General features: G+C 43.5%; 1 protein-coding gene across 2 annotated transcripts; it reads left to right on the forward strand.

The window, feature by feature from the left end:
* The first annotated feature begins 886 nt into the window (after window positions 1-886).
* Window positions 887-26639, forward strand: CNMD (chondromodulin). Of its 2 annotated transcripts, none has more exons than XM_037800278.1 (7): window positions 887-1006; window positions 1727-1867; window positions 9341-9481; window positions 14920-15033; window positions 19055-19208; window positions 22760-22926; window positions 25908-26639. In XM_037800278.1, the coding sequence occupies exons 1-7, from the start codon at window positions 917-919 to the stop codon at window positions 26121-26123; spliced, it is 1023 nt and encodes a 340-aa protein (XP_037656206.1). In that variant the 5' UTR covers window positions 887-916; the 3' UTR covers window positions 26124-26639. The 2 variants fall into 2 exon arrangements, with proteins under 2 accessions (XP_037656206.1, XP_037656207.1); XM_037800279.1 differs by having other exon boundaries at window positions 25911-26639.
* The last annotated feature ends 482 nt before the right edge of the window (window positions 26640-27121 follow it).

The raw sequence follows: 27121 nt of genomic DNA on the forward strand, positions 1-27121 counted from the left end.
CATACCTAAAATTGCACTTACCCTGGCCCTCTTAAATCTGTTCCACCTAACTTCATCATCTCCATTGTGCTCTGACCATCTCACAGTTTTCCTGGCCCCCAAACCTCAGCCTCCCCTGACCCCCACGGTTGTCAGGTCCCACAGTGTCTTCTGTGGAAGTCTCCTCCACTTTTCTCCTCCTTTCTAGCCTCACTGCCATCACGCTTTTCATCACCCCACTGACAACCTTCTCTTCCCTGATTCTCCCATTCACCCTCCTGCTGCAGCCCTGCCCATTTCCCTTCCCTCTGCTCAGGAAACCACAGCCCCTGCCACAAAGTGAGAACCCAATCGGAATTCAGCCTGGGTCCCTGTGAGGCACCCTGTCATCCTATTACTGGCAGACGTCATTTCCAAAAGTGAAAAGAGCCTTCCCTTTGCAGCATTTATTTTAAAATATAGGTTTTAGCTGTCCCTTTAGAAGTATTAATGTTTTATTTTGTCTTTGTTGTTTTTGGGTGTGTGTGTGTGTTTTACTTAATTGTGCACCCTTATTTTGGTCTCCCCAATTCCTTCCCTCTAGCCTCTACTGCTTGGCTTTTGTTTTTGCTGCAGTCATACCTTCCTCCTAGAGAAACCAGACCCCTGGGGCCATCTCTAAGATCCTGCCCCATGCTCCAGTCCCAGGCACTATCCAGCAAGGCCAGGCCACTGTAAAGGTGATGTAACGCTGCCAAACCTCGGCCGCTATCCTTTTTTACACACAAAGACCCTGCAGGAAATTGCCTTCAGCCAGGCTTCTTGCAGAAGCCCTCCGAAACTGAGATCCCTGAATGGGGGAAAGAGTCCAGGGAATTTAGCATTTCTTGGGATCCTTGTTCTACGCCAAGACAGCCAGCGCCTCCAGTCTCACCCTGTCCCACTCAGGTTTACCAGGATGCTGTTTGCTGGCCAGAGAACTGGGGAGAGGCAGGAGGGGGCGTCCCGGAACGCTGCTCCGGAGCGGGAGAGAGAAGGGAGGGGAGAGGTGAGGCGCTGGAAGGGGTGGGGACCGCTGGGCTGGCCCGGGCGGGACAGTGTACAGTGTGCACGCGCGCCCGTGTGTGAGCGACGCTGAAATGCCTGGCACGTCGGGGCCGCAGGACCGAGCCCAGGGCGCGAGCAGAATCTCCAAGGTTCACGCTCCTCCCGCCGCAGCCATGGCAGAGAACTCCGACAAAATTCCCATCGCCCTGGTGGGGCCTGACGACGTCGAGTTTTGCAGTCCCCCAGTGAGTACGGCACGGGATCCTCTGTCCGGCTGCCGGGCTAGTTCCCGCGCAGGGACAGGGCTGCGCTCGGGTGTCCGGTTCCATTGTCCGGCGTCAGGAATTTGTATCACCGAGTACGGGGATGGGGGAGAATATGCATGTGCAAATGTGTGCGTGGGGTGGGCGCCCCACGCGTGTGGGTGTGCAGAGGCCGCAGGTGTGGAGGAGAGGGAGGAAGAGGAGTCAAAATGTGCAGATCCGCGGAGGCCATGGCCTGACACAGCGAAGTTAGCTTATCGCCCGTCCACGCCTGAGGTCAGGGGTCCCCTTGGGAGGGAGCGCGGCGAAAGGGGACGCCCTCAGGAGTTCAGGGCAAGCCGTTTCCCGCTCCCACCCCTCAGGACCGCCTGGGGGCGCCGCGCGGGGCCGGGGTGGGCGCAGGGACCGCGGAGCGCCGGCGGCCGGACGTGACCCGCCCCTCCGGCCCGGGCCCGCAGGCGTACGCCGCAGTGACCGTGAAGCCGTCCAGCGCCGCGCGGCTGCTCAAGGTCGGAGCCGTGGTCCTCATTTCGGGGGCGGTGCTGCTGCTCTTCGGGGCCATCGGAGCTTTCTACTTCTGGAAGGGGAGCGACAATCACGTAAGTGCAGACGACGGCGCGCGAGGCGCGGACCCCGGCCGGGTACGCGGAGTGGGGAGGTGCACGGGGCCGGGAGGCGCGCGGGCTGGCGGGGACCCCTCTCTGATCCCTAAGTCCGCCCCCAGGTGGAGCCAGAGTGCTGGTCAGCAGGAGGCCGGGGCGCCCCGGATGGCCCCAGCTGGCCGCTGCCCTTTGGGCACCAGCTTAGGCGCGTGCACCTCGCCCGCCCAGGGCGCCCTTCCCTTTTTCCATCCAATTCCGCGACGCTGTTTTCTGGCCTTAGGCAACTTCGTAGACAAGCAGGTCAGGGCTTTAAGAGAGAGTGCTGAAACATCGAGTAAGAGCAATGGGAAATGCAGAAATGAATGGACTGGATGAGGAAAGGCCTTCTCGGCTCTTGGGGCCTGGCGCGTCCACTGAGCAGTGTGCGCCGTGGATAAGGCTGGTCGTCTTTGGCCGCGGTTTACTCGTCCTTGAAGGAGGAAGGAACTGAATGGTCTCTAAGGCTTCTCCGAGCCGAGAAAGGCTGTGAATTTTTAACCCTAGGACATTCAGACCCAGTAATTGAGGATGAATTTGACCTTTCAGGAGGATGTGTGTGTGTGTGTGACCTCCTAATCAGCGCTGTCTTGCTCTTAAAAAAGAAAAGAAAAGAAAAGAAAAAGGTCTACTTTCTTTAATGGTGGTAAATAGTGTTTAAAAATCAGTTTTGGCCTAGTTGCTTGATTTAATGGTAAAAGTTTTGCCAACTGCTGTCCTACTTTCTTTGTATGTAACTATTTATTTTAAAGCTCCATGGGCCCCCAAGGAGTATAAAAACTGCTTCTAACTTTACTGGGCAGAATTCCAGTGTGTTCTTCCAATACTCAGAATTTTGTTCACCTATGTAAAAGGGGGCATTTTATCCTGATGACCATTTGCCAGGTCTGGTATAAGCTGATTACCACTAATGGAAAAGAATTCCATCTCTAGGGTGTGCACAAAAGGCTGTTTCTTAATCACTAACCTCAGAGGATCTGTGACTGCGGCTTTTTCCTTTTCTCCCACCATGAAATTCAAAGCATGACCGAATTCCAGTACTTAGAGAAAATGGTGCTGAAAGCAATTCAACCATTTTACACATCACATCTTCTGCAGTCACTGCATAATTTGTATTTTTAACTCAAATGCTTAATGTAGATAAGCATGTCATTTAGGGCTGAGTCTGTTTTAGAGGCTATATCAAATTTACAAGCATCGATTTGTAAAATCAGAATTGCACAGTATTTTGTGTATATTTGAAAAATGCCTAATGTCTTTGTATTTTAAATATAGAACCTGGGCCAGATGCTCATATATGAAAGCAGCAAATCTGAACATGAGAACCAATTTCAATGTCTACATTTCCATAAATAGGAGGGTTTAGAGTGTCTTCCCTTTGGGAAATTTTATGGTAGCTGAATGTAAATGCTATCTTCTAGATGACAAAGCCTCAAGGGTAGAGGTCATTTGAAGATAAAAATAGCTTTGTTATTTTGTTCGTTTTGATAAAGATTTTGGTTGTGATATATATTAAAATGAATACCGTTTGGCATTTAATTATTCAAGGCAAACATGGCTAACTGACTACCTTCAAAAAGGAGAGACAAGATGATCTTACTAAGTGAGACTCTCTTTTTTTCAAATCTTTTACTTTACTACAAGATGATTGGTTCTCTGGTTCAGGAGCACAGTATTAAATTCTAAGAATACAGAGGAATAGTGAATCACATTTTATTGCCCAAAATCAAAGTTATTGCTATTTCCTATACATGCAGAAGAATGAAGAAAATCACAGGTAGTTTTTACTCTCCCAAAAATGTTTGATGCCGAGTCATATAATTTAAGTCTGAAAAACATATCACAAAATAACAAATAGAATACATTTGGCACCATCTACGCATAGCACATGCCTGGGAGTCCTTTTCCTGATCTAAATAGCCCAAACAAAACGTAATCAAAAAAGGTAAGTCTCTGTCAAACAGACAGACATCTCTATACCCAATGGATTATCCACTCTTTGGGGATTAGTTGTGCCTCTGCCCCTCTTTATTGATTTATGGAGGAGAACTGGCTGCAATTCAGCTCCTTTTCATATGGATAAATCCCTGTAGGACAGGTTTTCGTGAATGTAGTTGGAGGACTTTGCAGCATCAGAGAGCTAATAATCGGGACAACTGACTGGGCTCAAGTATTGAGGCCATTTGTCATCCCTATTATTGCAAATGGAACAAGGCACTGAAATATGGGAAATCCCCACCAATATGAGCAAACGAAAAACCCTACCCTGTGGGATAAAGGGATGAGATCATTGCTTGGGACCTTTCTTCTCAGATTGATTTTTCTAGACATTTTTCCAAACACTATGTAATTAGTCTTCAAGAACCCAGGCTTTATTAAAAACTCATTAGCAAATATCCTTGGCTGTAAAAGGCACCATATTGAGCAGAATTTTGGCAAATAATGAACTTGGATCATAATAGCCTCAGATACCAACAGTTCCATCGACTTAGAGCAGATAATGTGATTGTGGCTCCAGCAGCACAGCCTCCTCCTGAGCTGGGAGCCCAGGACATTGGAAACGGCTGCTGACCGGCCACCCGCTGCCTAAAGCGGGTACAGGGCTCTCGCCGCTGTCGGCGAAACCAGTGCACAGCTATGAAAGATGGACTGAAGCTACGTGAGGAAGGATGCAGTACCTAGTTAGGGGGCCTTTGTTGAGGAGATGGTGGTGAGGACTGGCAGTGGAGGAAAGTGTCATTAGGACCAGGGACTGCTTTTCTGGTGTTACAATCTTGGCTTCTTAAGACCTGCAAAGAATTTAGCAATCATTAGATTTCATAGGCTTTGCACTGCTTTACTAGTCAATGCTTACGTGCAATGCTTTACGAAGAAGAGTCTCGAGTCACACACGAGTGAGGGCTGCTCAGCAGGAACTCACGTGGCTGCTGTTGGCCGTGCTCCCTTTGACAGTCCTAATCAACCCCTGTGCTCAGAGATCACAGGCACAGAACCTGGCCCCCTTTCTAAGCCTTACCTGAGCCAAAGAAAACAGGTTGCTCATACTTGCCTGATCCAAAGGACCAACTAAAATGCAAAGTGATCAGTGGGCTCAGCTCCAGCTCTGCTAAATGAGAAACCCTAGAAGTGGTTTTTAAAGATCACGCAAGCTTGGGAGACAGCGAACTGCAGGAATCCAAGTTCATCAGAAGGAGGGAAGGAGGGGCAGTGAGAGAGGTGTGAGCTGAAATAGGATGCTGATACTTTCTATTCTGCAGAATGCATGTTGTTGTCTCAAAAAGTGCTGGATGGCAAAGCCATTTCTACATGCATTTATCAGCATTTCTCTTCTGACAAAATAAAACAGGGCTTTGTGGGTTTTGTAAAAATGGGTTTCTACAAGTAATGATCCAGTAACAACAGATAATTTTTCCAGTGTCTGTCCACGTAGCAGTCGTTCTTCATGAGGGAATAAAAACAGACGTGAATTGAATCTGAGCTATTTCGAGCTTTGACCCATTGAGTTTACATTAAGGAGCAACTGTGTTTCTCCAGTTCTCATCCCTTCCCTTTAAGATATATATGCTTCTAAGCCCAAAAAAGGGAGAGAGAAATAAAGAAAAGAAATCCACACATACCCCTACAACACACAGAAAGATCTAGTGAGCACCTGTTGTCTTTTGCAGTCTGCAGGAGAGCATGTGAATTATTTTTTAAATCAGTGTACTGGCATGGTGCCAAAGGCTTATCACCTAATTTAGTGGCAAACTTAAAAGTAAAAAGATTAAAGTAAGGCAGAATCTTTTTTTTTCTAGCAAAATCTTACTCAGAAATCCAACACATCAAACAGATTTAAAAAAGCCGTCTCTCTGGTTGAGTTGTGGGCAGACAGGGGAGAAAGGAGTTAAGAGTCCCACCTGCTCTACCACCCTCACCTGTGACCTCCTCTGTGAAACCTCAGAGCTCAAAGGACATAGATAAAAATAAAAAAATTTTTTAAATGCCTGTGAGGTCTTACTTCTTCATTTTATACTCGAGGCAACTCCCAAGAGGCAGGGACATTACATGGAGTGGCCACGCTTTTTCTGATTCCTGGATCAGCTCTCTTTCCACAGTGCTGACTCCTCCTCCCCTCTCCCTGCTTACCTGCCTGTGCCAGTTTGAATGTATTATGTCCCCCAGAAAAAGCCATATTCTTTGATGCAATCTTGTGGGGCAGACAGAATAGTGGGGATTAAGTTGGAACGTTTGAATTAGGTTGTTTGCATGGAGATGCGCCCCACCCAACTGTGGATGATAACTGATGCGATATTTCCATGGAGGCATGGCCCCACCCACTGAGGGTGGGCCTTGATCAGTGGAGCCATATAAATGAGCTGACTCAGAGATGGAACTCAGTGTAGCTGTGAGTGACGTTTTGAAGAGGTGCAAGCTTGCTAGAGAGGAACGTCCTGGGAGAAAGCCATTTTGAAACCAGAACTTTGGAGCAGACGCCAGCCACGTGCCTTCCCAGCTAACAGGTTTTCCGGACGCCATTGGCCATCCTCCATTGAAGGTACCCGATTAATGATGTGTTACCTTGGACACTTTATGGCCTTCAGCCTGTAACTGTGTAGCCAAATAAACCCTCTTTTTATAAAAGCCAATCCATCTCTGGTGTTTTGCATTCTGCAGCATTAGCAAACTAGAACAGATTTTGATACCAGAGAAGTGGGGTGCTTTTTGCTGCTGAGTTTGCAAATACCAAACATGTTGGAACAGCTTTTTAAATGGATAAGGGGAAGTTTCTGGAAGAATTGTGAGGAGCTTGATAGAAAAGGCCAAAACTGCTTTAAAGAGACTGTTTGTGGAAATATGGACTCTAAAGATACTTCTGATGAGGACTTGAACAGAAATGATGAATATGTTGTTGTAAACTGGAAGAAAGGCGATCCTTGTTTTAAAGTGGCAGAGAATTTGGCAAAATTGAGTCCTGGTGTCATATGGAAGGAAGAATCTGGAAGCAACAACCTGGAATACTTAGCTGAGGAGATCTCCAGACTACATGTGGAGGATGTATCCTGGCTTCTCCTTGCAGCTTATAGTAAAATGCGAGCAGAGAGAGATAAACTTAGAACTGAACTCTTGGGTTCAAAGAAACCAGAAGCTGATGGCTTGGAAAATTATGAGCTTCCAGGGGGTGGAATCCCAGAAGCTACAGCCCAATGTGAGGATGTAACCAAACATGGAACCCAGCCACCATTTCAGTACAAGCCAAGACTGGAGATGGAATTATCCAGAAAGGATTTGTGGAAACTCCTGTTGTCTGATGGCTTTGACCCCTGTGTGCTTCATGCAAAGCCAACAGAATTTTTGCAAGAACTTTATAGACAGAGCCATTGCCGGTCTGGACTGGAGGAGACAGACAAGGAAAAAATTAAAGGAAAAATCTCTTCAAAGACAGAGCCATGGAGGTTGAGGTCTGGAGTCAAGAGGTCTCGGGCTGGGAGAGCGGAGCAGCCCACATGCATGGAAAGGGTGAGTTTGCCCCAGAGGTCAAGGGTGGGCATTCCACCTCGATGCTCTGGAAGAGTTTTGCCACCTCAGGTCCCAAAGAGGGTGGAGCACATTTCCAGGGAATTGGGGAGAGCCTGGCTGCCACCACACTGTTCTGAAGGGGTTGAGCGTGTGCCCTGGAGATGGAAGGGAATCCGGGAGCTGCCCCGATGTTTGAGGAGGGTGGAGCCAAGAAGGTGGTCTCCCCAATGTGTGGAAATGTTGGAGCACTCACCTAAGTGTTTGGAGAGGAACGGGCTGCAGAAAAGGCCCTTGGGAAGGGTTAGGCTCCCGCTCTCTCAAGCCCCAAGGATGCAACGTTGTTTTGTTAGTGACTCTCAGACTTTGAAATCTAATGGAGTTTGTCCTGCGGGTTTTAGGAACTGTTTTGCTCCTGTTAACCCTGTTTTCCTTACTGTTTCTCCTTATGGCAATGGAAATGTTCATCCTATGAATGTCTCTCCTTTGTATATTGGAAGCACATAACTTGTTCTAGGTTCACAGATCCACAGCTAGAGGGGAATTATGCCTTAGAACTGACCAAACCTAAACTGATTTTGATGGGATTTTGTACTTAACTATTGTTACTGAAATGATTTAAGTTTCTGTGGTATTGTGGGATGAATGTATTTTGTATTTGAAAAGAATATGTTTTTCTGGGGTCCAGGGGGTGGAATGTGCCAGTTTGAATGTATTATGTCCCCCAGAAAAAGCCATATTCTTTGATGCAATCTTGTGGGGCAGACAGAATAGTGGGGATTAAGTTGGAACGTTTGAATTAGGTTGTTTGCATGGAGATGCGCCCCACCCAACTGTGGATGATAACTGATGGGATATTTCCATGGAGGTGTGGCCCCACCCATTGAGGGTGGGCCTTGATCAGTGGAACCATATAAATGAGCTGACTCAGAGATGGAACTCAGTGTAGCTGTGAGTGACGTTTTGAAGAGGTGCAAGCTTGCTAGAGAGGAACGTCCTGGGAGAAAGCCATTTTGAAACCAGAGCTTTGGAGCAGACGCGAGCCACGTGCCTTCCCAGCTAACAGAGGTTTTCCGGACGCCATTGGCCATCCTCCAGTGAAGGTACCCGATTACTGATGTGTTACGTTGGACACTTTATGGCCTTCAGCCTGTAACTGTGTAGCCAAATAAACCCCCTTTTTATAAAAGCCAGTCCATCTCTGGTGTTTTGCATTCTGCAGCATTAGCAAACTAGAACACTGCCCCATCTCATTTTAACAAAATGCCCTACGACATTGTGCCTGTCCCACAGAGACATTCAAATGAGTAGCTCCTCATTGTGAGCTGAAACAGATGTGCACGCTGACTTTGCTCTCTTCAAATGCTGCTCTACATCAGGCATCTCCCAGTACTATTTGCAGTCCTCATTATACCACCCTCCTTGCCTAATCTTGACCAAAGACTTAAAAGAACTTTTCAAATGAAGATGCCACTACAGTATAATTCAGTGAATAGCCCTGTTAACCCTCCACTTTCCCATTTTCCATTTATCCATCAACAGTTCTCAACTCTGGCTGCATAGTAGAATTGAGGTTCAGAAAAAGACATACCTGTGCATAATCCCCCTTCCCCAGAGGTTCTGATTTGATTGGCTCAAGGTGAAGCCAGGGCATGGTGGTTGAAGAGGCTACCCATATGCTGCTAGTGTCCAGCCACGACTGCAAGTCACTGAACTACATGAATAAGTCTTAGAGCCTACCAGAGGTTTTACTTTTAAGATATATCTTAAAAATAATTGTAGCCACTGATTACTGTATGGATGAAGTCCTAGTATGTAAGTGTATTACTATTAAGGATGAGTCAGCATCTCTCTGAAAAATATGAAAGCCTCCTCATATACTGCAGGTCTAAAGATAAGCTCTAGAAAGAAAGTATCACTAACTCTTACTTTCACTTCCAGATTTACAATGTCCATTACACCATGAGTATCAATGGGAAATTACAAGATGGGTCAATGGAAATAGATGCTGGGAACAACTTGGAGACCTTTAAAATGGGAAGTGGAGCTGAAGAAGCAATTGAAGTCAGTGATTTCCAGAATGTAAGTATATTTCATGCATTTAGAGAGTTGAGCCTGGCAAGCCTGGGGGACTTTTCTAACTCAAGGAGAAGCAGCATTTCTCACACATATCCAAATGGTAAATGCTCCTTATAGCATCGTCGTGCCGCTAATCCACATACATCAGGCTGCATCTTCTCCTGGAGAAAAGAACAGGCTTTGTCCTTTATGTTTTCAAAAGGAAAAAACAACAACATCTTGGCACCAAAAAAGAGCAGGTTCTTCTTGGAATTGTATAAAGTCTTGGCAAAAGACTTCAAAGCAATTTCCTGTAATGCTGTGAGATTTTATTCACACTATCTTAGCATGTTGCAAGATCTGAAAATTGAACTTCTAGAAAGGAGAGAACTCTTAATGACTTAATAATTTCATCAAAAACAGAAGGGATATATTTAAAGTATTATTCTCAATTCTTCTGATTTACCAATTAATCCCAAAAAATTAGCAGGGAGAAATTCCTCTAGTTTATCCATGTTTTCTGACCATGGCCTGTTACTGCATATAAAACATTCAAGTCTCCTTTGAAATGGGAGAATATGTTTTTGTTTTTTTTTAACACAAATTCAATCTGCAGGCAGTTTGAGACATTAAACTCTGTGTCCATGCTTCAGTGCACATCTGCAAACCAAAGTGTCACTGCAGCCCTAATTCACGGTTGGCAAACGTAAGTATTTTACTCTCTTCTATGTTCTAAGGTGAGGAAGAGACATCACTATTTGTGTTCTCGTGTTAAATCTTTGTAGATGGAGTAGGTGAGATTTCACATCAAAAAGGAGTCCTGAAAATAATGTCTCCTCTGACAGCTTGTTGTCCTACAAATATCTTATTGATCCATCTTTCTTAAGATTAATGGATAAAATGAGAGATGCTTTATTTGAATGAAAGAACATCCCCCTTGTTAGCACCAAAACACATTTCACAAGTCCTTTTGAATATCGAGCAAAAGGTGCTGCGGTGATGTGAGGTGTTATTTGCTGGTGGACAAAGCCTGGCTGTGTGGGGAGTGCTCTCTGCCTGGGGACAGGCTTTCTGTCCCTGTACGTTCCCGGCTGCACTTATTTTAGTCATAGCTTTGCAAATGGTTCTGTCCACTGCACCAGTATAGTTTCTCTAAGCCTTTTAAAGGCTTTTACTGCAAACTCATTTTTTTTTCTATTGCTCAGTATAGAAAGGTAACTCCCCTACATACCTCATTCCATCCAAAACAAAATTGCATACGTCGAGATATGCAAAGGGAGCATCAAAGATTAATAAGAAAAGTTCCGTCTCTCTCAAGATGTTCATGTATCAGGAATATACTTTTAAAATATTTAATTCCCAAACCTATATTTCTGTTTTATAATCCTTTGGTTCTTTCTAATAATGGTATTGATTGTGTTTTGTTCTCATAGGCTAACAGGACCACAAATATTTTATACACTGATCAATTCTCTTTGATAGCTCCCACATTTCTCTAAGTCAGAACTGATGAGGAGAACATTTTTTTTTTTTTTGATGAATAGACCCTGTTATGGTTTTAAACAAGCCTGGACCTTTGAAAACACATGAATCTGCCACTATGGTACTTGGGCTATTACTTTCTCCTGTATTTTAAACCACTGGTCAAATTCAAGAAGTACTGAATTTGTATTTGAATTCAGGCCTACTGTGTGCAGGGGACAAGGCTAAGCATGGGGGTGTGCAAAGAAGACGGATGCTTGTTCCCTGCCCCCCTGGACTTGACAGTCCAATCTCCGAGATGCCAGGCACCCAGGAAGGGTTTCAGGTCAGCCGGGAAAGGTGTCGCAGTGGAGGGCTGGATGGTGAGCCCGGTGCTGCGGGAGAACGGAGAGCAGGCCACCCTTCCAATCGGGGCTGAAGCGGGTTTCACCGAAACGGTGACAATTGAATCATATAGCATTCCAACTGGCAGAGAAGTAGGGGCAGGGCATTGCAGCCCAGAAAGAATGATAAACACAAATGCACAGATCAGGTCGGGAGTTCTATGTAGCCCAGTGTGGCTGAATGTGTGTGGGGTATGGACGGATTCTGAAAAGTTCTGTATTGCAAATGAACAACCTCCTTGTTATCCCAAGACCCCACGAAGAATTTTGGAGAGTCCAATGGAAGAGGAACCTCTTGAGGGGAACGGCGCTCCAGGCCCCGTGCTCTGACAAATCCAAAAATGAAGACAGCTCATACTGTCTGAGTTATATTCGAGAGGGCCATACCCTCAAGATCAGTGCCGTTGGTTTAATCCAACCCTCTCAGATCTCATGCATCATTTAGATAACAAAAATCCTGATTTGAAATGAACAGATAAACTGGTGAGTAAATGGGTGTTCCCTGTAAAATTCTTACAACTTGTGAATGTTTGAAAATCGTAATTAACAAAAGCAGGAGAAAAAAAGGATAAGATAAGCTACCAGGTAGATATGTAGGTTATTGATTTCAAAAATTGATGTAGTCCCCAACTATAGCATAAAAGGAAAAGAAAATGAAAGTAATTGATAATAAAATATATACTTCAAATGTTATACTCAGCCCAACGTACTAGAAGACATAATAAGGTAGTACATGTGCCCTGGAAGTCAAATTGCTGCCAGTGCCACCGTCTCAAAGGCAGACTGTCACAAGAGTGTGTTGGCAAATTAAATACCATGTAATTTTCTCAAACAGTGAACAAAACAAAGTACCGTTTTCTCTCCATTTTCACAGTAATTGCATTCCTGGGAAATTCAGTGTACATCAAAACAATGCCAAAAATCACATTGTGTTTATATGTAAAACGGCTTTAGGTTCTGGGCACAGATAATTATAAACAGGTTTTTCATGCACGACCAAGGACAGTTAGTTCTGCAAGGACCCAGCATCCCCAGTCTGCCAATTAAAAGGCCAGTAGTGCCTCCAGTCTCTGCGACAACAAAAAATTACCCAAAGATTTCTCAAGTACTCCCTTGGGAACCTGTGGTTTAAACCGCAGAAATAGATGAGACCACCTAGAAAGAAAAAATGTGCATCTAAGATGAGAGACTATGCAGCTCCTTTGATGAAAGAATATTAGATCATTGGAATCTTCGCACATTGCCTTTGTTAGCAAATTTCTTCATTATCACCAGCTTCGAAGGCCTTGTTTGATTACAAAAGCGGGAGGTTTGCTTGGCTTTCTTGGGCTTCCTTTAATTTCCTCTTTTTAATCTCTTAATGTATCTGCTGCTTGATGTGACCTTGTAGCTGAACATGCTGGCTAACATGTGAATTCCTCCCCACAGGTCCCAGCCTGGGATTTCAGTTCTTCTCTGCAGCATGTAGAACGTCAGAGCTCGCTCAGTACTAGATTCGCATTTGGGGCTGTGAAACCTTCAGTTGAACCGACCCTCTCCTTTGGGGATATGGCCCTGGTTACCTGGGGTTCCCTCCCTTGCACCTCACATTCGGAGCTATAAGGGTTGGAAATTAAGAGAACATATCACATGGGGAAGCAGTACTTCCCCTGCCCTGCTTTCTGTCTTTCAAACCATGAGTCCTAGATTTACATGCGGCCTAAGAGCAGGAGACCTTCCGGATACAGCGTAGTACAGAGCAGTGGTTCTCAAAGTGTGTTCCTCAGGCCTCCTGTAGCACCTGGGGGGTTGTTAGATATGCACAGTTCGGGCCTCACCCCAGACCTACTGAAACAGAAACCTTGGGCTGGAGCCAGACAGTCTGTGTTTTATTTAACAAGCTCTCTTGGTGATTCTGATACAAGGAAAAGTTTGTGAGCCACTGATACAGAAGAATGGGGGAGCGTAACTGGAATTAAGCTTGGGACCAAAGGCTCTTTCTGTCATTTAAAAGGTTTGTAACCCTGAACAAGTTCCTTTTCGCCCTAAACTGATGGGTCTTGACCCTGGGTGTATGTGATACATACCTGGAGAGCTTTTTGGACTCTGAGTCTACCCCAGGCCGCGTACATGGGAATCTCTGGAGAGCAGCCAAGGCACTGGTATTTAAAAAATCTCTCCAGGTGATTCTGATGCACGACAGCTGAGAACCTCCGCAGTAAGCCTTGGAGATGTTCCTCTGTAAAGCGGGGACACTGCCACTCCCTCTCGGTGGTGTTGGAGAGATAAGTGAGATGAGTCACAATCGTGTACATGGCCCATCGGGCCTCAAGGCAAATAATAAGGAGTTTGGGGAGACAAGGTGCCTTCCCTTCTCTGCTCAGTTCCCACTGAGCTGCCGGAAGGCTCCTGGCTCTGAGATGATACATGGTATAACTTGTCATGAATATCCTCAAACGGACTTAGATTTAACTTCATTCTTCATTGAATTGAGCTGAGTCCTGAGCTAGGACCCCTCAGTTCCTAAGTGGTTTCCTTCCCCTCGTTCCTTACCACCGATGCCTGAATGAGTTCTGTATCTTTCCAACACATGCCTCAACCCAACAAAAGACTGACAAGGCTCAGAACCGTGTCGGTGACTACATCCCAATTGCACAGAATTTGCAGACCTTTAATGCTATTTTTGGCTGCTTGTTAGCCATGAAGCTAACCAGCAGTGTGACAGCAAACACTCTTGGGACACAGCGTACTGTTGTCCCTCATGTGGGTAAAACCAAGGCCAAGCTGTCAGCCAAGACTGGAGCTTTGCAGCTGATGTTTTCCTTGGGGTTGGTCCCCAGGCAGATGAGGAGGAGACACTGTTTATATCTCACAGGGGACAAAAAGAAAGGACCCAAGCCCTTGAGTAAGGTCTGGGAGAATATTAAGCTCCTGGTGCTGTGGAAAACTTTACTATTTCCTCTAGCTTCGGCAACATAAGAAAATTCTGAATTCATGGAGTTAATTAATTTGACCAACATGTTTTTGAGAACCATTGTAGGGCCACAAAAACAAAACAAAAAGCAAAGATTTAGACACTGATCTCAAGAAGTTTATGATCAGGGAGGGAAAAGACAAACAACTGCAACACAGGCTAAAGGCCAAATGAGTGCTACAGACCAGAAGGCTTACTGAAGTCAGGAAGGCGTGCCTGTGTAGACTGGGATGGTTGGAGGAAAGAAAGGTGGCATTTCATCTGGGCTTGCAGGGATGGGTAGAGCAATGGTATGTCTCAGCTCAAATGTCAGCTGCTCATGGAGGCCTTCCCTGACTACACCATCTAAAGTGCCATCCCATCCTTCCTATCCTCATACTCAGCTTTGTCTTTATAACACTTTTCACTACCTAACTTTATATTTATTTATTATTTATAACAATCTCAATTTTAGTGTGACTAATAAGAATCAATAAAATGATACTGATAATCATGCTAAAATGGAAGCTCCATGAAGCTGGGTTTCATCCATCCTGTTTATTCCTAAACCCAGCACCGAAACGGTACCCGGGACACGGTCAACGCTCAGTCACTTGAATGAATGAATGGATGGGTGGATGGATGGATAAACTTGTGTTTCGTAGGGCATCACAGGAATCCGTTTCACTGGAGGAGAGAAGTGCTACATCAAAGCTCAGGTGAAGGCACACATTCCTGAGGTGGACCCTGAAACCGAGAAGAGCATCTCCTCCGAGCTGGTGGGTACCAGTATACCGTAGCAGAGGGTCTGCAGATGGTGTTGGAAGGCACAGCCCCTTCATTCTGTAGTCGGATGGTTTGTGACCATAACAAAACCTGTTTGTTCTCTGCCAATGGAAATTAAACTGGTTTTGTTCCAACGGTTCTAAAACTCTATATCCAAAAGATTATTCTTTAGATTCTTTTGTTTTAATGTTTTGGGAAACCATCTATGTTAGTTTCTTAGGGCTGCCATAACAAATCCCCACAAACTGGGTGGCTTAAAACAGCATAGATGCATCCCCTTACAGATCTGGGGACTACAACTCCAAAATCAATGTGGTAGCAGGGTTATGCTCCCTCCAGAGCCTCTAGGGGAAGATCCCTCCTTGCCTTTTCCAACTTCTGGTAGACCCCGTGGCAGCATCGCTGCCTCTGTCTTCACGTGGTGTTCGCCCTATCTGTCTCTGTGTCTGTCTGCCCTCTTCCTGGAAGGACACCTGTCAGATTGGATTATGGCCATTGGATTCCAGAATGACCTCATCTTAACTTGATTACATCTGCAAAGACCCTGTTTCCAAATGAAGTCACGTTCGTGGGTGCCAGAGGCTAGGGCTTCCACCCGTCTTTCTGGACGACACATTGAACCCCTAACACTGTAATTTAAAGTACATGAAGAGGCTTGGTCCTCACGTGGTCCTCATTGGCCTGATGTTAGGGAACTGTCTGATCGGTGATTGTCAACATAAGTGGCTCCACATCATGGAATCTTCAATAAAGGGCCACAGAAGGCTTCTAGGCTGAGCCCACTCAGTGTGGGTTTTCCTATGGCAAAATCCCTGCCAGCAGATCACCCAGCCTCTGCTGGACACTGCCAGCAGTGGATGCTCGCGCTCCGTGTTCTAATTGTGGGGGGGCTCTGCCAGCAGTGGATGCTCGCGCTCCGTGTTCTAATTGTGGGGGGGCTCTAATGGAGCTGAGTTGGCTTTTCCTACAGTTTCTTCCTGTTGGTTCAAGTGCAGCCCAATGAAGCTACACAACATATAGCTAATTCTTTTTTCATTGTGAAATCTGTGAATTTTTGTTGTTGATTTACAAACTCCTTTCGTTTACTCTTAATAATTTGCCTTTGAACTTGATTTTTTTGAAATTTATTTTCAGAATTGCACGGAAAGTTCTTAGGACATGTTAAATAGCACTTTTCATTTTTATAACGCCTCAGGGTTTACAAAGTAAACCATTGGAGTTGTGGCAGGGTATGGTGGAAAGAAAATGGACTTGTGAGTCAGAAAGACGTGGGTTCAAATCCCAGCTCTGACACTTGTTATAAAGGTGGCTTCAGCTCCTTGAGCCCCAGTCTTGCTCTCTGCACACTGGGGGTATGCGCGCTGTCCTCACGGGCCAAGTTCCTAGGAGACGATGGATAAGTGGCCCCTGCTATTATTACCATGGCTTTTGTGATCTTTCCGGTACCCCGAGAGGGAGGCACGGCAGGTATCAGCTCCCTCAAGGCATAAGAGGAAAAATATGGGTAAGCAAAAATGCCTGGAAACTGCCCGATGGTTTGCTCCCATAGGAACAGCTGCAGGGGGTGTGTCAAAACAAAAGCTAAAAACAAATCTGTGAGTTTTTTAAGCTGATATCATGTTCTCTGTTTTCCCAACCACTCATCCTATGAGATGTTTTCCAGACCTTCATTGTTTCAGGCATTCTCCTCTGGTTGTGTTCCTGTTTGTCTCTGCTCCTCGTGAGCTGTGCCGATCGGGACTGAAGGCCATACTTTCAGTGTGAACTTACTAATTCAGAGTATAAAAGGGGGACCAGGACCTCCTCTCTCTGTATATATTGCATTACCGTATTTTTCACAGTCATATCACTCAGTTCCTGTTACAAAGCCTTTAGAGAACCATAATCCTTGATGTTTTCCCTGTAAGGGGCCATTTGAACTAGCTCTCCTCCCCTTCTCCTTCCAGAAGGATCTGTTCCCCAAATGCAGCTGACCCAAATCTAATCATAGGTTTGCAGCACATCTGCCTTTTAAGTGTTTTTTTTTTTTTCTTCAGATTTTTAAAAGCAGTACATTGTCATTGTAGAAAGTTTGGGAAATAAAAGTATGGTGAAGAGAATTACTTGGAATTCCATCACCCCCAAATAACTAATGTTAATGTTTTGGTGAATTTTCTTCATGAGTATGTATGTAAAATATTCTTCTGATAATTGAAGTTATACCCTTGTAAATTAATATTGTTTTCACTTAACCTTAGTTCTTCTAAAATGTTGTTATAATGGATGCATTATATGTACATGATTGCACCGTATTTTAACTCTTTTATTCTTGAACACTTCAGGTATCTTCAGTTTTTCACTATTTCAAATAATATGGTGGTGAATGTTCTGCATTTAAATCTTTGTCTGCATCCAACTCTTTTCTTGGCCTTAGATGTAGATTATTTTTCTTGTGTTTTAGATGTTTGTATTGTGCAGGATGGATCCTCTGATGGACAAAAATGATTGTGGACAATATGTTTTTGCAAATTAGGAACATGTTTGGTTGTGAGAAGCAGAAAACTAGACGTAGAGTGACTTCAACAGATAAGATTTGCTTTTCTTGTTTTCACTTAAGCTCATAGTAAGCAACGTGGAGGTGCATGGCTTTGGTTCAGTGGCCAGTATCTCTGTTATTTTATTATTGTTAATTTTTTTTTTTTTTTTTTTTTTTTTTTGCCTTTCCTTCCAGCTCCAAACATAAACCATTCATTCAAGTAAGGAAGTCAGGAAGAGGTTGAGCAGTGCCAACCATGACTTCTCCTTTAATCAGGAAAAGCAAATGCTTCCCGGCTCCCCAATATACTTTGTCTTGGCTCTCATTGGGTACAGCTGGTCTTTTGAGCAGCCCTAATATCTGGAGAGTATGAGAAAGCAAGGGTTTCTCCTGGGGGCTGGGCACTTGGCTGCCTCAAACAAAATCAGGATTGTGTTTGCAAGGAAGGGGAAGCGGGGGGAGATGAAAGTATGAACCCCAAGATTTATTTAACATTCCTAGCATGTAGGCTGCATATATATGCATTATTCCAATAGCCCCACTCTTTCTCACACACTTTAGATTATGATGGGGTAGATTTATGTACCACTTGCTCTCATACATTTTTCATCAGTTTTGTATAACTTTAAAAAGCTGCTATACCCAAAGAGCATTCATTTCCTGGATGGAGCCATTTAATTTAAGGTAAATAACTGGATTACCTGAGCACTAGCTTCCTCCAATAACTTTAAGTTGTTTTAATGCAGCCATAAGCCTGAGGGAGAATGCAGAAATGACGGGCTGCTTTTAGCTAAAAATAAGAAGAAAACATTTTAATTTCTTCAACCTATTGCAAACTAATAAATACTTGAAAGGAACAACCTGGCAAAATAAATTTGTCTCCTGGGTTATCAAACCGTTCTCAGCATCTTGCTATAGAAGAAAATCCAGGGTTTAGCTTTGAAATCTCAGTGGTGTGCTTGATGCGAGGAACATCTGAAATATGTTTTGCTTTAGCTGGGAAATGTAGAAGTAGTTGATGTTAAATAATACTTTGAACTAAAGACATTAAAGAACCAATCACTTGCTTTTTTATTGTTGCTCGGAAGCTGCAGAACAAAACCCCAAAGGATTTTCACTTCAATGAAGGGTTCCTCTACCCTTTATAAGATTCCGGGGCCATTCAGTTGCTTTTCCTCAAAAATATCTTTGATCAGAAATATCATATTAACCTAAATCTCAAAGTTGGTATCAAGTAATTTTCACTTCAACTCAGGACGCTCACGTTCACACAGTACAGCTCTCCAAAGGCAGGGCGGCAGAGGAGGTATCGGAATATTGTAAAGATAGCTGCAAAGAGGAGCAATTAGAGCCTTAAAGTGTGTAGTACATACACACACAGAATTCTCATTAAGTGTTTATAAGGCAAAACAATCTTTTGGCAACATACGAATCTTAATATGCAGGATGCTCCATTGCTTTCTTTGCTCAGTGCATTTCTTTTTTGCTTGCTTTTACAGGAAGGCAAGATCATGCCGGTTAAATTTGAAGAAGATGCTCTTATCTGGGTGGCTGTAGACCAGCCTGTAAAGGACCACAGTTTCTTGAGTCCTAAAGTCTTAGAACTTTGTGGCGACCTTCCTATTTTCTGGCTTAAACCAACATATCCAAAAGGTAACATTTTTTTTTAATGCAATTTTATTGAGATATATTCACATAACCAAAAAAGTAACATTTTAAATCACTTAATGCTGCTTGGAATTCTCCCTATTTGTGTGTGGCTCCCACGAGCCCCTCTGCATGCGAGTCACAAGCCTGAGCATGTAACCAGAACGAGAAATCAGATGCGCGGTGCAGCATCTCGGTAATTACCATGGGAGAGGGAGGAGGAGGAAAATGACAGCATCTGGGTGTTTTATGGAAGGGACTGAACAGCAGGGTTAACAGGAGGCAGGCCAGAAACAGAACACACAGCTTCACCTGCATTTCTTATTTATGGCATTCCCACTTCTTTCTGCTCTGCCCCTTAATCTCAGTTGTTTGCACCTTCCAGGGACTAAGGAGCTGTCATGCTGCAAATCTTTATTATGTTCAAACCTAGAATTGTGGGACAGCCCCAAGCTGCTGTGGGTATAGGCTGAGATTCCTCAGGTCCAAGCATCAGCTTCTGAGTGAATGAAGGTAAAGAGTCCCTTGGGTTCAAAGCTAGGTTGGAGCTTACCTTTGAGCTATTCCAGGTGAGGAAGGGCAGGAACCCAGTGGGTCTCAGTCGTTCCCCCTGAGTTTCTGCTGTCCCCAGAGGTTCTCTCACTCTTGATTGTCACGCAGTCACCACACCGGCCCCACACAGCCTGCTTTACAGCCCTGGCTCAAGTGTGGGGGGTCAAAAAGGCCTTTCTCCTAGCACAGCTGAGATAGACTGTGCTTTCTGTAAGCTGTTACTGAACACCAGGAGAGAGCAACATGGGAATAAAGAAAATACAGGCATTAAAACCACCAGTCTTCTGATTCTGCCATGGCTAACTTTATTCCTGTGGCTCACAAGGCCTGTTCTGTTCCAAAGGCAGGATAAGATGATTTTTCTTTAGCCCAGATGAGGCAAATAGGATTCTGTTTAGAAGCTACTAGCAGAGCTACCTGGAACAGTGGGTTGAGAAGAATTTCTGAGGCCATATGCAGGCTCAGTAAGAAAGAATACAATGATTGGTAAGCAGTGTCTATCACAATCATAGGAGGCTGAAGAGGGGGTTGCTAAATGAACAGTTCTTTTGCCCATCCCTGCTCTATGGCCCAGTGAGTGGCTGCCGCTTACAATTCTGTGCCACTTGCCAAGTTCCATTCTCTATCAGCCTCCATTCGGAATGGGCCTCCTTGCTTTCCACCACCCAGGGACTACCTCTCCTATACCTTGTCACCTTTTTCCAGCCAAAGACAAGAGACTCCAACTCTGCTACCACTTTCTGTCTAAGGATAAACCCCTTACTTTACAGGGTACATTCACTTATCAAACAAACATTTATTGAGAGCCCATAATGTGCCATTCACTTGTTCTAGGCACTTGGAGTGAACTGGTGGTCAAAATCAATAAGAAATCATGCTTTCGAGGAGTTCACATTAGTAGCAAGGGAAGACTGTAGATAAACATGGAGCATATTAAAGAAGAAAATTGTATAGTATGATACAAGGTGCTCTGGGAATAGAATAGAACAGGGCAGGGGAGACTAAGGGGTGGGTGGGAAGACAGTGCTAGAATGACTGACACAGTGAGTAACTTCCCTTCGGGAAAGAACACATTCCCAACATCCATGTTGGTCCCTCAAAGCCCGAGAACATGACCAGATCTAAGTGTTGCATCATCACAATATCCATACAAGAATTACACATACTACGTGTGATACAAGAAAAATTGGAAACCACCTAAATGCCCCTGAATGGAAAAAGGATTAAATAAATGTTGGTGTATTTGGATGGAATATAGGCACTAAAGATGAAGGGGTTTTCCCCAGTCTCTCATCAATGCGGTTATAGTTGACAAGAAAGTCAAGAAAAATAAACCCTCTCTGAGGATGCCCAGCTTCTCACAACTGCAGTCTAATTAAAGCTCCCCACCTAGGGTCCAGCAGCCCCTCCCTGGGTTCTTTAGGCCTGTTAGGTCATCAGAGTCTCGTGGCTGTATTTCTCAGAGACCCTGTGGGTAGCAGCTAGACATGGGTAAGAAGGGAAGGGAGAGAACTGATGTCTTTTGAGGCCAGATGATGTCTGGGCACCATGCTAGAGCTTTTACATTTTGTCCTCATTTAATCTTTACCAACAACTGTCAAGGTAACTACCAATATTCCCACTTTACAGGTGAAGAAACTAAGGTTCATGGAGATTAAGTAATTGGCCTTAGGTCTTTCAGCTAGTTCAAAGAAGTGGAGCTGTGAATTGTAGCCAGGTCAATCCAGTGCCTCTCCTTCCATGCCTCAGTGCCAGGAAACTATCTGTGGGAGCCACCTCAGGCTTATAGCACCTCTGAGTTCTCATAAATAACAAAGCATGATGTAATTATCATCGCTTGATATTTGAGTTCTTATTATATGCCAGACACTGTGCTGAAACCTTTAGACACAGATTCTCATTAACTCTATCACTTCCCTGTGAATTAGATACTGTTATTATCCCCATTTTACAGATAAAGGAAACTGAGGCTTGGAGAGATGCTAGAGCCATGCTGTGTGGTACTTGCTACCTTGGTGGCTTCGCAGCCATAGGTCACGCTACAGGATGTTTGGCAGTGCTAGGAAGGAGAGAAATTCACATTCTGCTCCTAGCTCTGCCACCCCTGCTGTGATCTTGGCCAGTCATCTGGACTTTCTGAGCCTTGATGCCCTCATGTCTAGAAACATCTGCTTTTCCTATCCTATGGGATTTGTTGAGAGAATCAACTATGATAATATACCCCTTGAAAACTATGGCGCTTTATATACATATAGTCAACCCATTAGGAATGCCCAGGGCTACAAGTAACAAAATACTTATCAAGAGTGGTTTAAACAAATAGGGTTTTGTTGTTGTTGTTGTTGTTGTTTTCATATAACCAGAAGTCTAGGGGGTTTCTGGCATTATAGGCTTCTCAGCGATGCCATCAAGTCTCTTTCTAGCTTGCCCCTTTGCTACCGTAGTGTGTTGGCTTGTTATCCTTGTGCTGTCACTTCATGGCTACAAGGTGGCTGCCATAGCTCCAGATCCCACATCTACTTTCAACTAAGGAAGATGAAGCAAGCTGTATCTATCCCCTTCACCAAGAAAGCACAAATCTTTCCCAGAAACTGAACAAGCATATTCTGCTTATATGTCACTATTGACCAAGAATTTTTACCTGGGTCACTTCTAATTGTAAGGGAGCCTGGGAAAATGAGTGGAATTTTACTTTCCCAGCCTCTATCCTAGAGGCAGGCAAAGAAAAATAGGGGAGTTAAGAGTGGATGTTTGTCAACCATCTTACAAATGTCTACCTCAACGAGAATTGTAATACCAGTGTCTGGATGTCTGGATGTTTATTAACCCAAGGCTCTAACACATGCTTTATTACTACAGAAATCACCAGTACAGAACTAAATACTTTCTGTTCATGTATATGTTTTGGTAATCTTTTCTTATGTATATGTGTTTCTCCCTGACAAAACAGATCTAATTTCCTTAATTCTTAAGATAAAGAAATTAATTTACAGCAATTTTTGCAGAAATCCAGAGAGAAAGAAGAGAAGTGATAAGAAAAATTGTTCAAACTACCACAAGAAGACCAAACAGCAGATCCCAGGGCAACACAAGCCCTGGGAGACTGAACAATGAAACCAGACCCAGCGTGCAAGAGGATTTGGAACCCTTCAATCCAGACAACCCTTACCACGTGAGTATGTTGTTTCCAGGCCCTGCTCAGACTGAGGCAATGGACATAACACTGAAATGGTGGTGTTTCTACTGAGGTTTCGAAATGAGCACTTAGTATTCAGTGGAGACTTCTACTCATTTATTTTTTAAAATACAAATAGTAAAATCCTGAATAGCTATAACCCTCTTTCAGAGTTGTTTTCTGTGCTCTCTTTCTTTTGAGTCACAGGCAAATCTGTGAAAACAAATTCGTAGCGGGAATTTGATTCTTTAAAAATGTTTCCCACAGTGCACCCTGGAGTCAACACAGACTCAAAGTATTCTCTTTCTCCCTTTATATCCATTTTATCCATCCATTCAACAAACATTTTTTGAATACTTGCTCATTTCCAGGTCCTGTGCAGACAGAGAATCATTTGTAACTTCTGCCCCAGTGGCTCACAGTGCAGTCGAGGAGACAGACTCACACATAAACAGAACACTTTAGACTGAAATACTGAGAACCATTCATTTTAATGGCTACATAGTATTCCACTATATAGAGAGAAGCAATGAAATTTCACTACTTCAGCTTTGATGGACATTTAAGTTATGCTGTTACAAATACTGTTAGAGTGTATGACCTAGTACATGCCTCATAGGGTCAGGGTTAAATGCCTCATAGGAAGGAGTACACGGGATAATGCACATGAAGCTCTTAGCACAATACTTGGCACACAGTAAGCACTTGCTCAGCTCCCAGCTATTATACCTCTTGTACACATGTGGAAGTATATCTTTAGCATATAAACTGAAAGCATGGGTCCACTGGGACAAAGTAAATGGGAATTTTACATTTCAATGGAGAATACCACATTGCCTTCCAAGGAATCACACCAGCTACACACTTGCAATTGGTAATGAAAGGGCTCATTTATTTTCAAACTTCTTCTTTAACTTTGCTAATCTCTTGGATACAAAATTGTGTCTCCTGGTTGTTTTCTCATCCCATCTTTAACTATGTACAAAGTTGAGCACTTTTTCATACACTTGATAAGTCATCTGTGTATTTTTTTCTATGTAGCCTGTTCATTCCTACACAGTTTGCCATGTGTTACAAATACATTTTCTAGTTTATCATTTTAGACTAATATATTTTAGAAAGATTTAGAGCAAAAAGAATTTTTTAAATAACCCATGGCTTATCAGAAAATTCAGAACATCACAGTACTTCATTCTCTAAGCTCAGAGAATAATAAGAAGGAAATAAAATCTGAATAGGCAAACAGAAAATTTAATATAGTTTATTCCCGAATTAGCTGGGCTGGCTGAATCCAGTTCAACAGATGAGGGCATCAGAGGTGAAATGTATCCCCTGAAAAACTCCAATTACATCCATTCATCAGTATTTTCCTTGATTATGTGTTGAGCTTTAGGCAGAAGCACCTCCCTGAGATCCCAATCCTTCACATTTGCCTCTGAGGAAATATCTCAGAGCAACAACCTGAGATTTCCTCCCAACTTTTATTCCTAACAAACCCGTTAGGAACACTCAGATGAGGCTTTTTGACTCCTCCTGTCTCTGAGAGGTCACCTACAATTAAATAACTACCGAGATGGTTATCTGTTTTTGCTAGCCCAGATGAACCTATTCAAAAGAGATGAGTCTGAAGAATAAAAAAGAATGGAGTAAGAGTAAGACAATAAACAATATTTTGGTGACAACAGAGTGGCAGGGAATTGTTAATTTTGTTAGGTGTAATAATGGCTTTGTCGTTGTGTAAGGAGATGTCTTCGTATTTTGGAGGCGTGTTCCAGTATGCTTATGGGTGAAATGTCACTTCAGTTCTCTTTAAAGTCACTTCAAATTTTACTTCAAAATATATCAGGAAAAAAAAAAACAACACAGATAAAGCAAACTTAACGAAAGGTTAACAGTAGTTAACTCTAGAAGATGAATGTATTGGTCCTCAGAACACTGTTTCCACCACCTTTCAGTGTGTTTGAAAATTGTCACAACATCCCAGAAAAGACAACAGGGTTGCTTTCGGTGACGTTGCTAAGGTCTAACCTGTTCCATGCGGCCTCCGTCCCAAAACTGCTCCCTCCAGGGAAAAGATTTAAACAGAAGCAAGGATTTACATGAAAGATAGCTGCTTCTTGGCAATATAATTCAATACCATATTAAAGAGGATACAGAATCTATACCCCTAGAAATCCGTGAAAAGGAAAACCAGATAAGTAAATTGAGCAAGGGGCAAGTTCAGTCCAGCCCTGTGGTCTTTCCAGCAGTGAAAATGGAGACTTTTGTAGGTGATTTTTACTGAATGTAATTTTGTGTTTATGTAACTGTAATAATGGCACATAGAAACCAGAGGGGTAAAGTTTAAGGTCTTTGGGTTTTTACTTACTTTTGTGGCACCTTTTCTCTGGGTGTTACAGACCTCTTTTGTCCCCATGGAGATAACATCCCCATTCTGCTGTTGAAATGAAGGTGGGAGAAACTAAAGTGACCTGACAGTGTTCTCAAAGCCAACGCAACTGGAATTGAAATCTGTTAACAAAGTTCGGGAGTCTCCAAATGTGCTCCCTGGAGTTCTCAAAGCTATTACTATAAGAAGGCATCAGCGTACCACTGACTTAAAATTAGCAGTGTCAGAAAGGCAACTTTTGAGTCATAATGCTCCCTTTTTGTTTTGCAATTTAAAATAAGTTGAGTCACTGTTGAGTGGTAACCATGACTCATTAAAGACTTAGGTATCCAAAAAAAAGGAAAAAAAAAAAAAAGCAACACACACACACAAACACACACACAAGCTTTCTCCAGTGACAGATTAAGCAGGTGAAAGTTCACTGAAGTCAGAAGGAGGGCAAGTTACAAGATTGACAACTCCATATCAGCTGGTTATGCTGATTTCTTGTAGCAGTGAGAAACTCAGTGTCTTATTTTAAAATAATGTGTATGCTAGAAACTTCTCATTATGAAGCAAAACCCACAAATAACTGTCTTTCATTTCACAGCAGCAAGAAGGTGAAGGCATGACATTTGACCCCAGGCTGGATCACGAAGGGATCTGCTGTATTGAATGTAGACGGAGCTACACCCACTGCCAGAGGATCTGTGAGCCCCTGGGGGGCTTTAATCCCTGGCCTTATAATTATCAAGGTTGCCGTTCAGCCTGTAGAGTCATCATGCCCTGTAGCTGGTGGGTGGCCCGCATCTTGGGCATGGTGTGAAATCACTTCCTACTCCAGATGCTGGAAAGTAAGAATTAACTGAAGAGATCACCACAGAAGCTGAAGGACCACAAAGTATTTTATACTCAAACTGCACGGTATTGCTCTAGACACCTTTAAAAGAATAGTTCTCCTTTGCTTTACAGAACTTTATCCAGTGTGTGCAAATGTACTGACAGGGTAGTTTAAATCTAAAATGCCCTAACTATCCTTTTGTTATTTGCTGCTCTTTATTATTTGCTTTGCTTTGCCAGTGAGACTGCTTATGAGTCTTATCAAGCTGTTGTGAAATAAACATGAGAAATTATTTACAGTTAGTCAAAGGTTTCAATTGTATACACTTGAGTTCCTTTTAATCAAGGCACTGACTACAATAATTAAGTTGTTCTCTGTTGTTATTTGTTCAGAATTCTTCAGTTGTTCTCAGCCTTTACTGTCCTTCCCCATCCTGCAAATGTGCCCCCAGAGTTCCCAAATGTAATCATAAATAAACAAAAAGGGAATCAGGAAAGTAAACATTGTAAGTTTCAATGTAGTGGCTTATGGGGAAATCGTTCATCTACCGTATGTGCTGGCATGTGGATAACAGGTGGCTGCCCGATGTTAAGAGTCACTTCCAGGGAAAGAGCATTTGGACAAAGAGGAAAAATGCAGGAAAAGATAAGCCAGATTTACGGGGAAGAAGGAGTACTTTATTGACATTCTGAAAAGTTGGTCTTCATACCCTTTTCAATCTGTTTTCAATAAGTGGTCACTGGGCATGAAGAAGCGTAATGATTTCTACCTTTGTAGTACAAATCAGGCTGCTGATGTGGTCGAATTACCAATAAGTTACTCTCCTGGTAATGGAGCTGACAGCGCTGCGTGGCGGACGGGCTGCAGAGCAGCAGCTTGTTTGTTTGTAATGACATAAAGACAGTTTCTCAGGAACAAGGACTGTCTTTAGAAATTGCAATAGTAGAACAAGAGGATGAGCAAGTGTTTCATATATTTGACAT

Source organism: Choloepus didactylus, chromosome 12, assembly GCF_015220235.1.
Source record: "Choloepus didactylus isolate mChoDid1 chromosome 12, mChoDid1.pri, whole genome shotgun sequence".
Taxonomy (NCBI): Eukaryota; Metazoa; Chordata; class Mammalia; order Pilosa; family Megalonychidae; genus Choloepus; species Choloepus didactylus.

Coding starts and splice junctions, on each gene's coding strand:
- CNMD (XM_037800278.1), top strand. CDS start 917: ATGCTGTTTGCTGGCCAGAGAACTGGGGAGAGGCAGGAGGGGGCGTCC. Junction 1,007..1,726: donor AGAGAGAAGGGAGGGGAGAG/GTGAGGCGCTGG, acceptor CCGGGCCCGCAG/GCGTACGCCGCAGTGACCGT. Junction 9,482..14,919: donor AAGTCAGTGATTTCCAGAAT/GTAAGTATATTT, acceptor TGTGTTTCGTAG/GGCATCACAGGAATCCGTTT.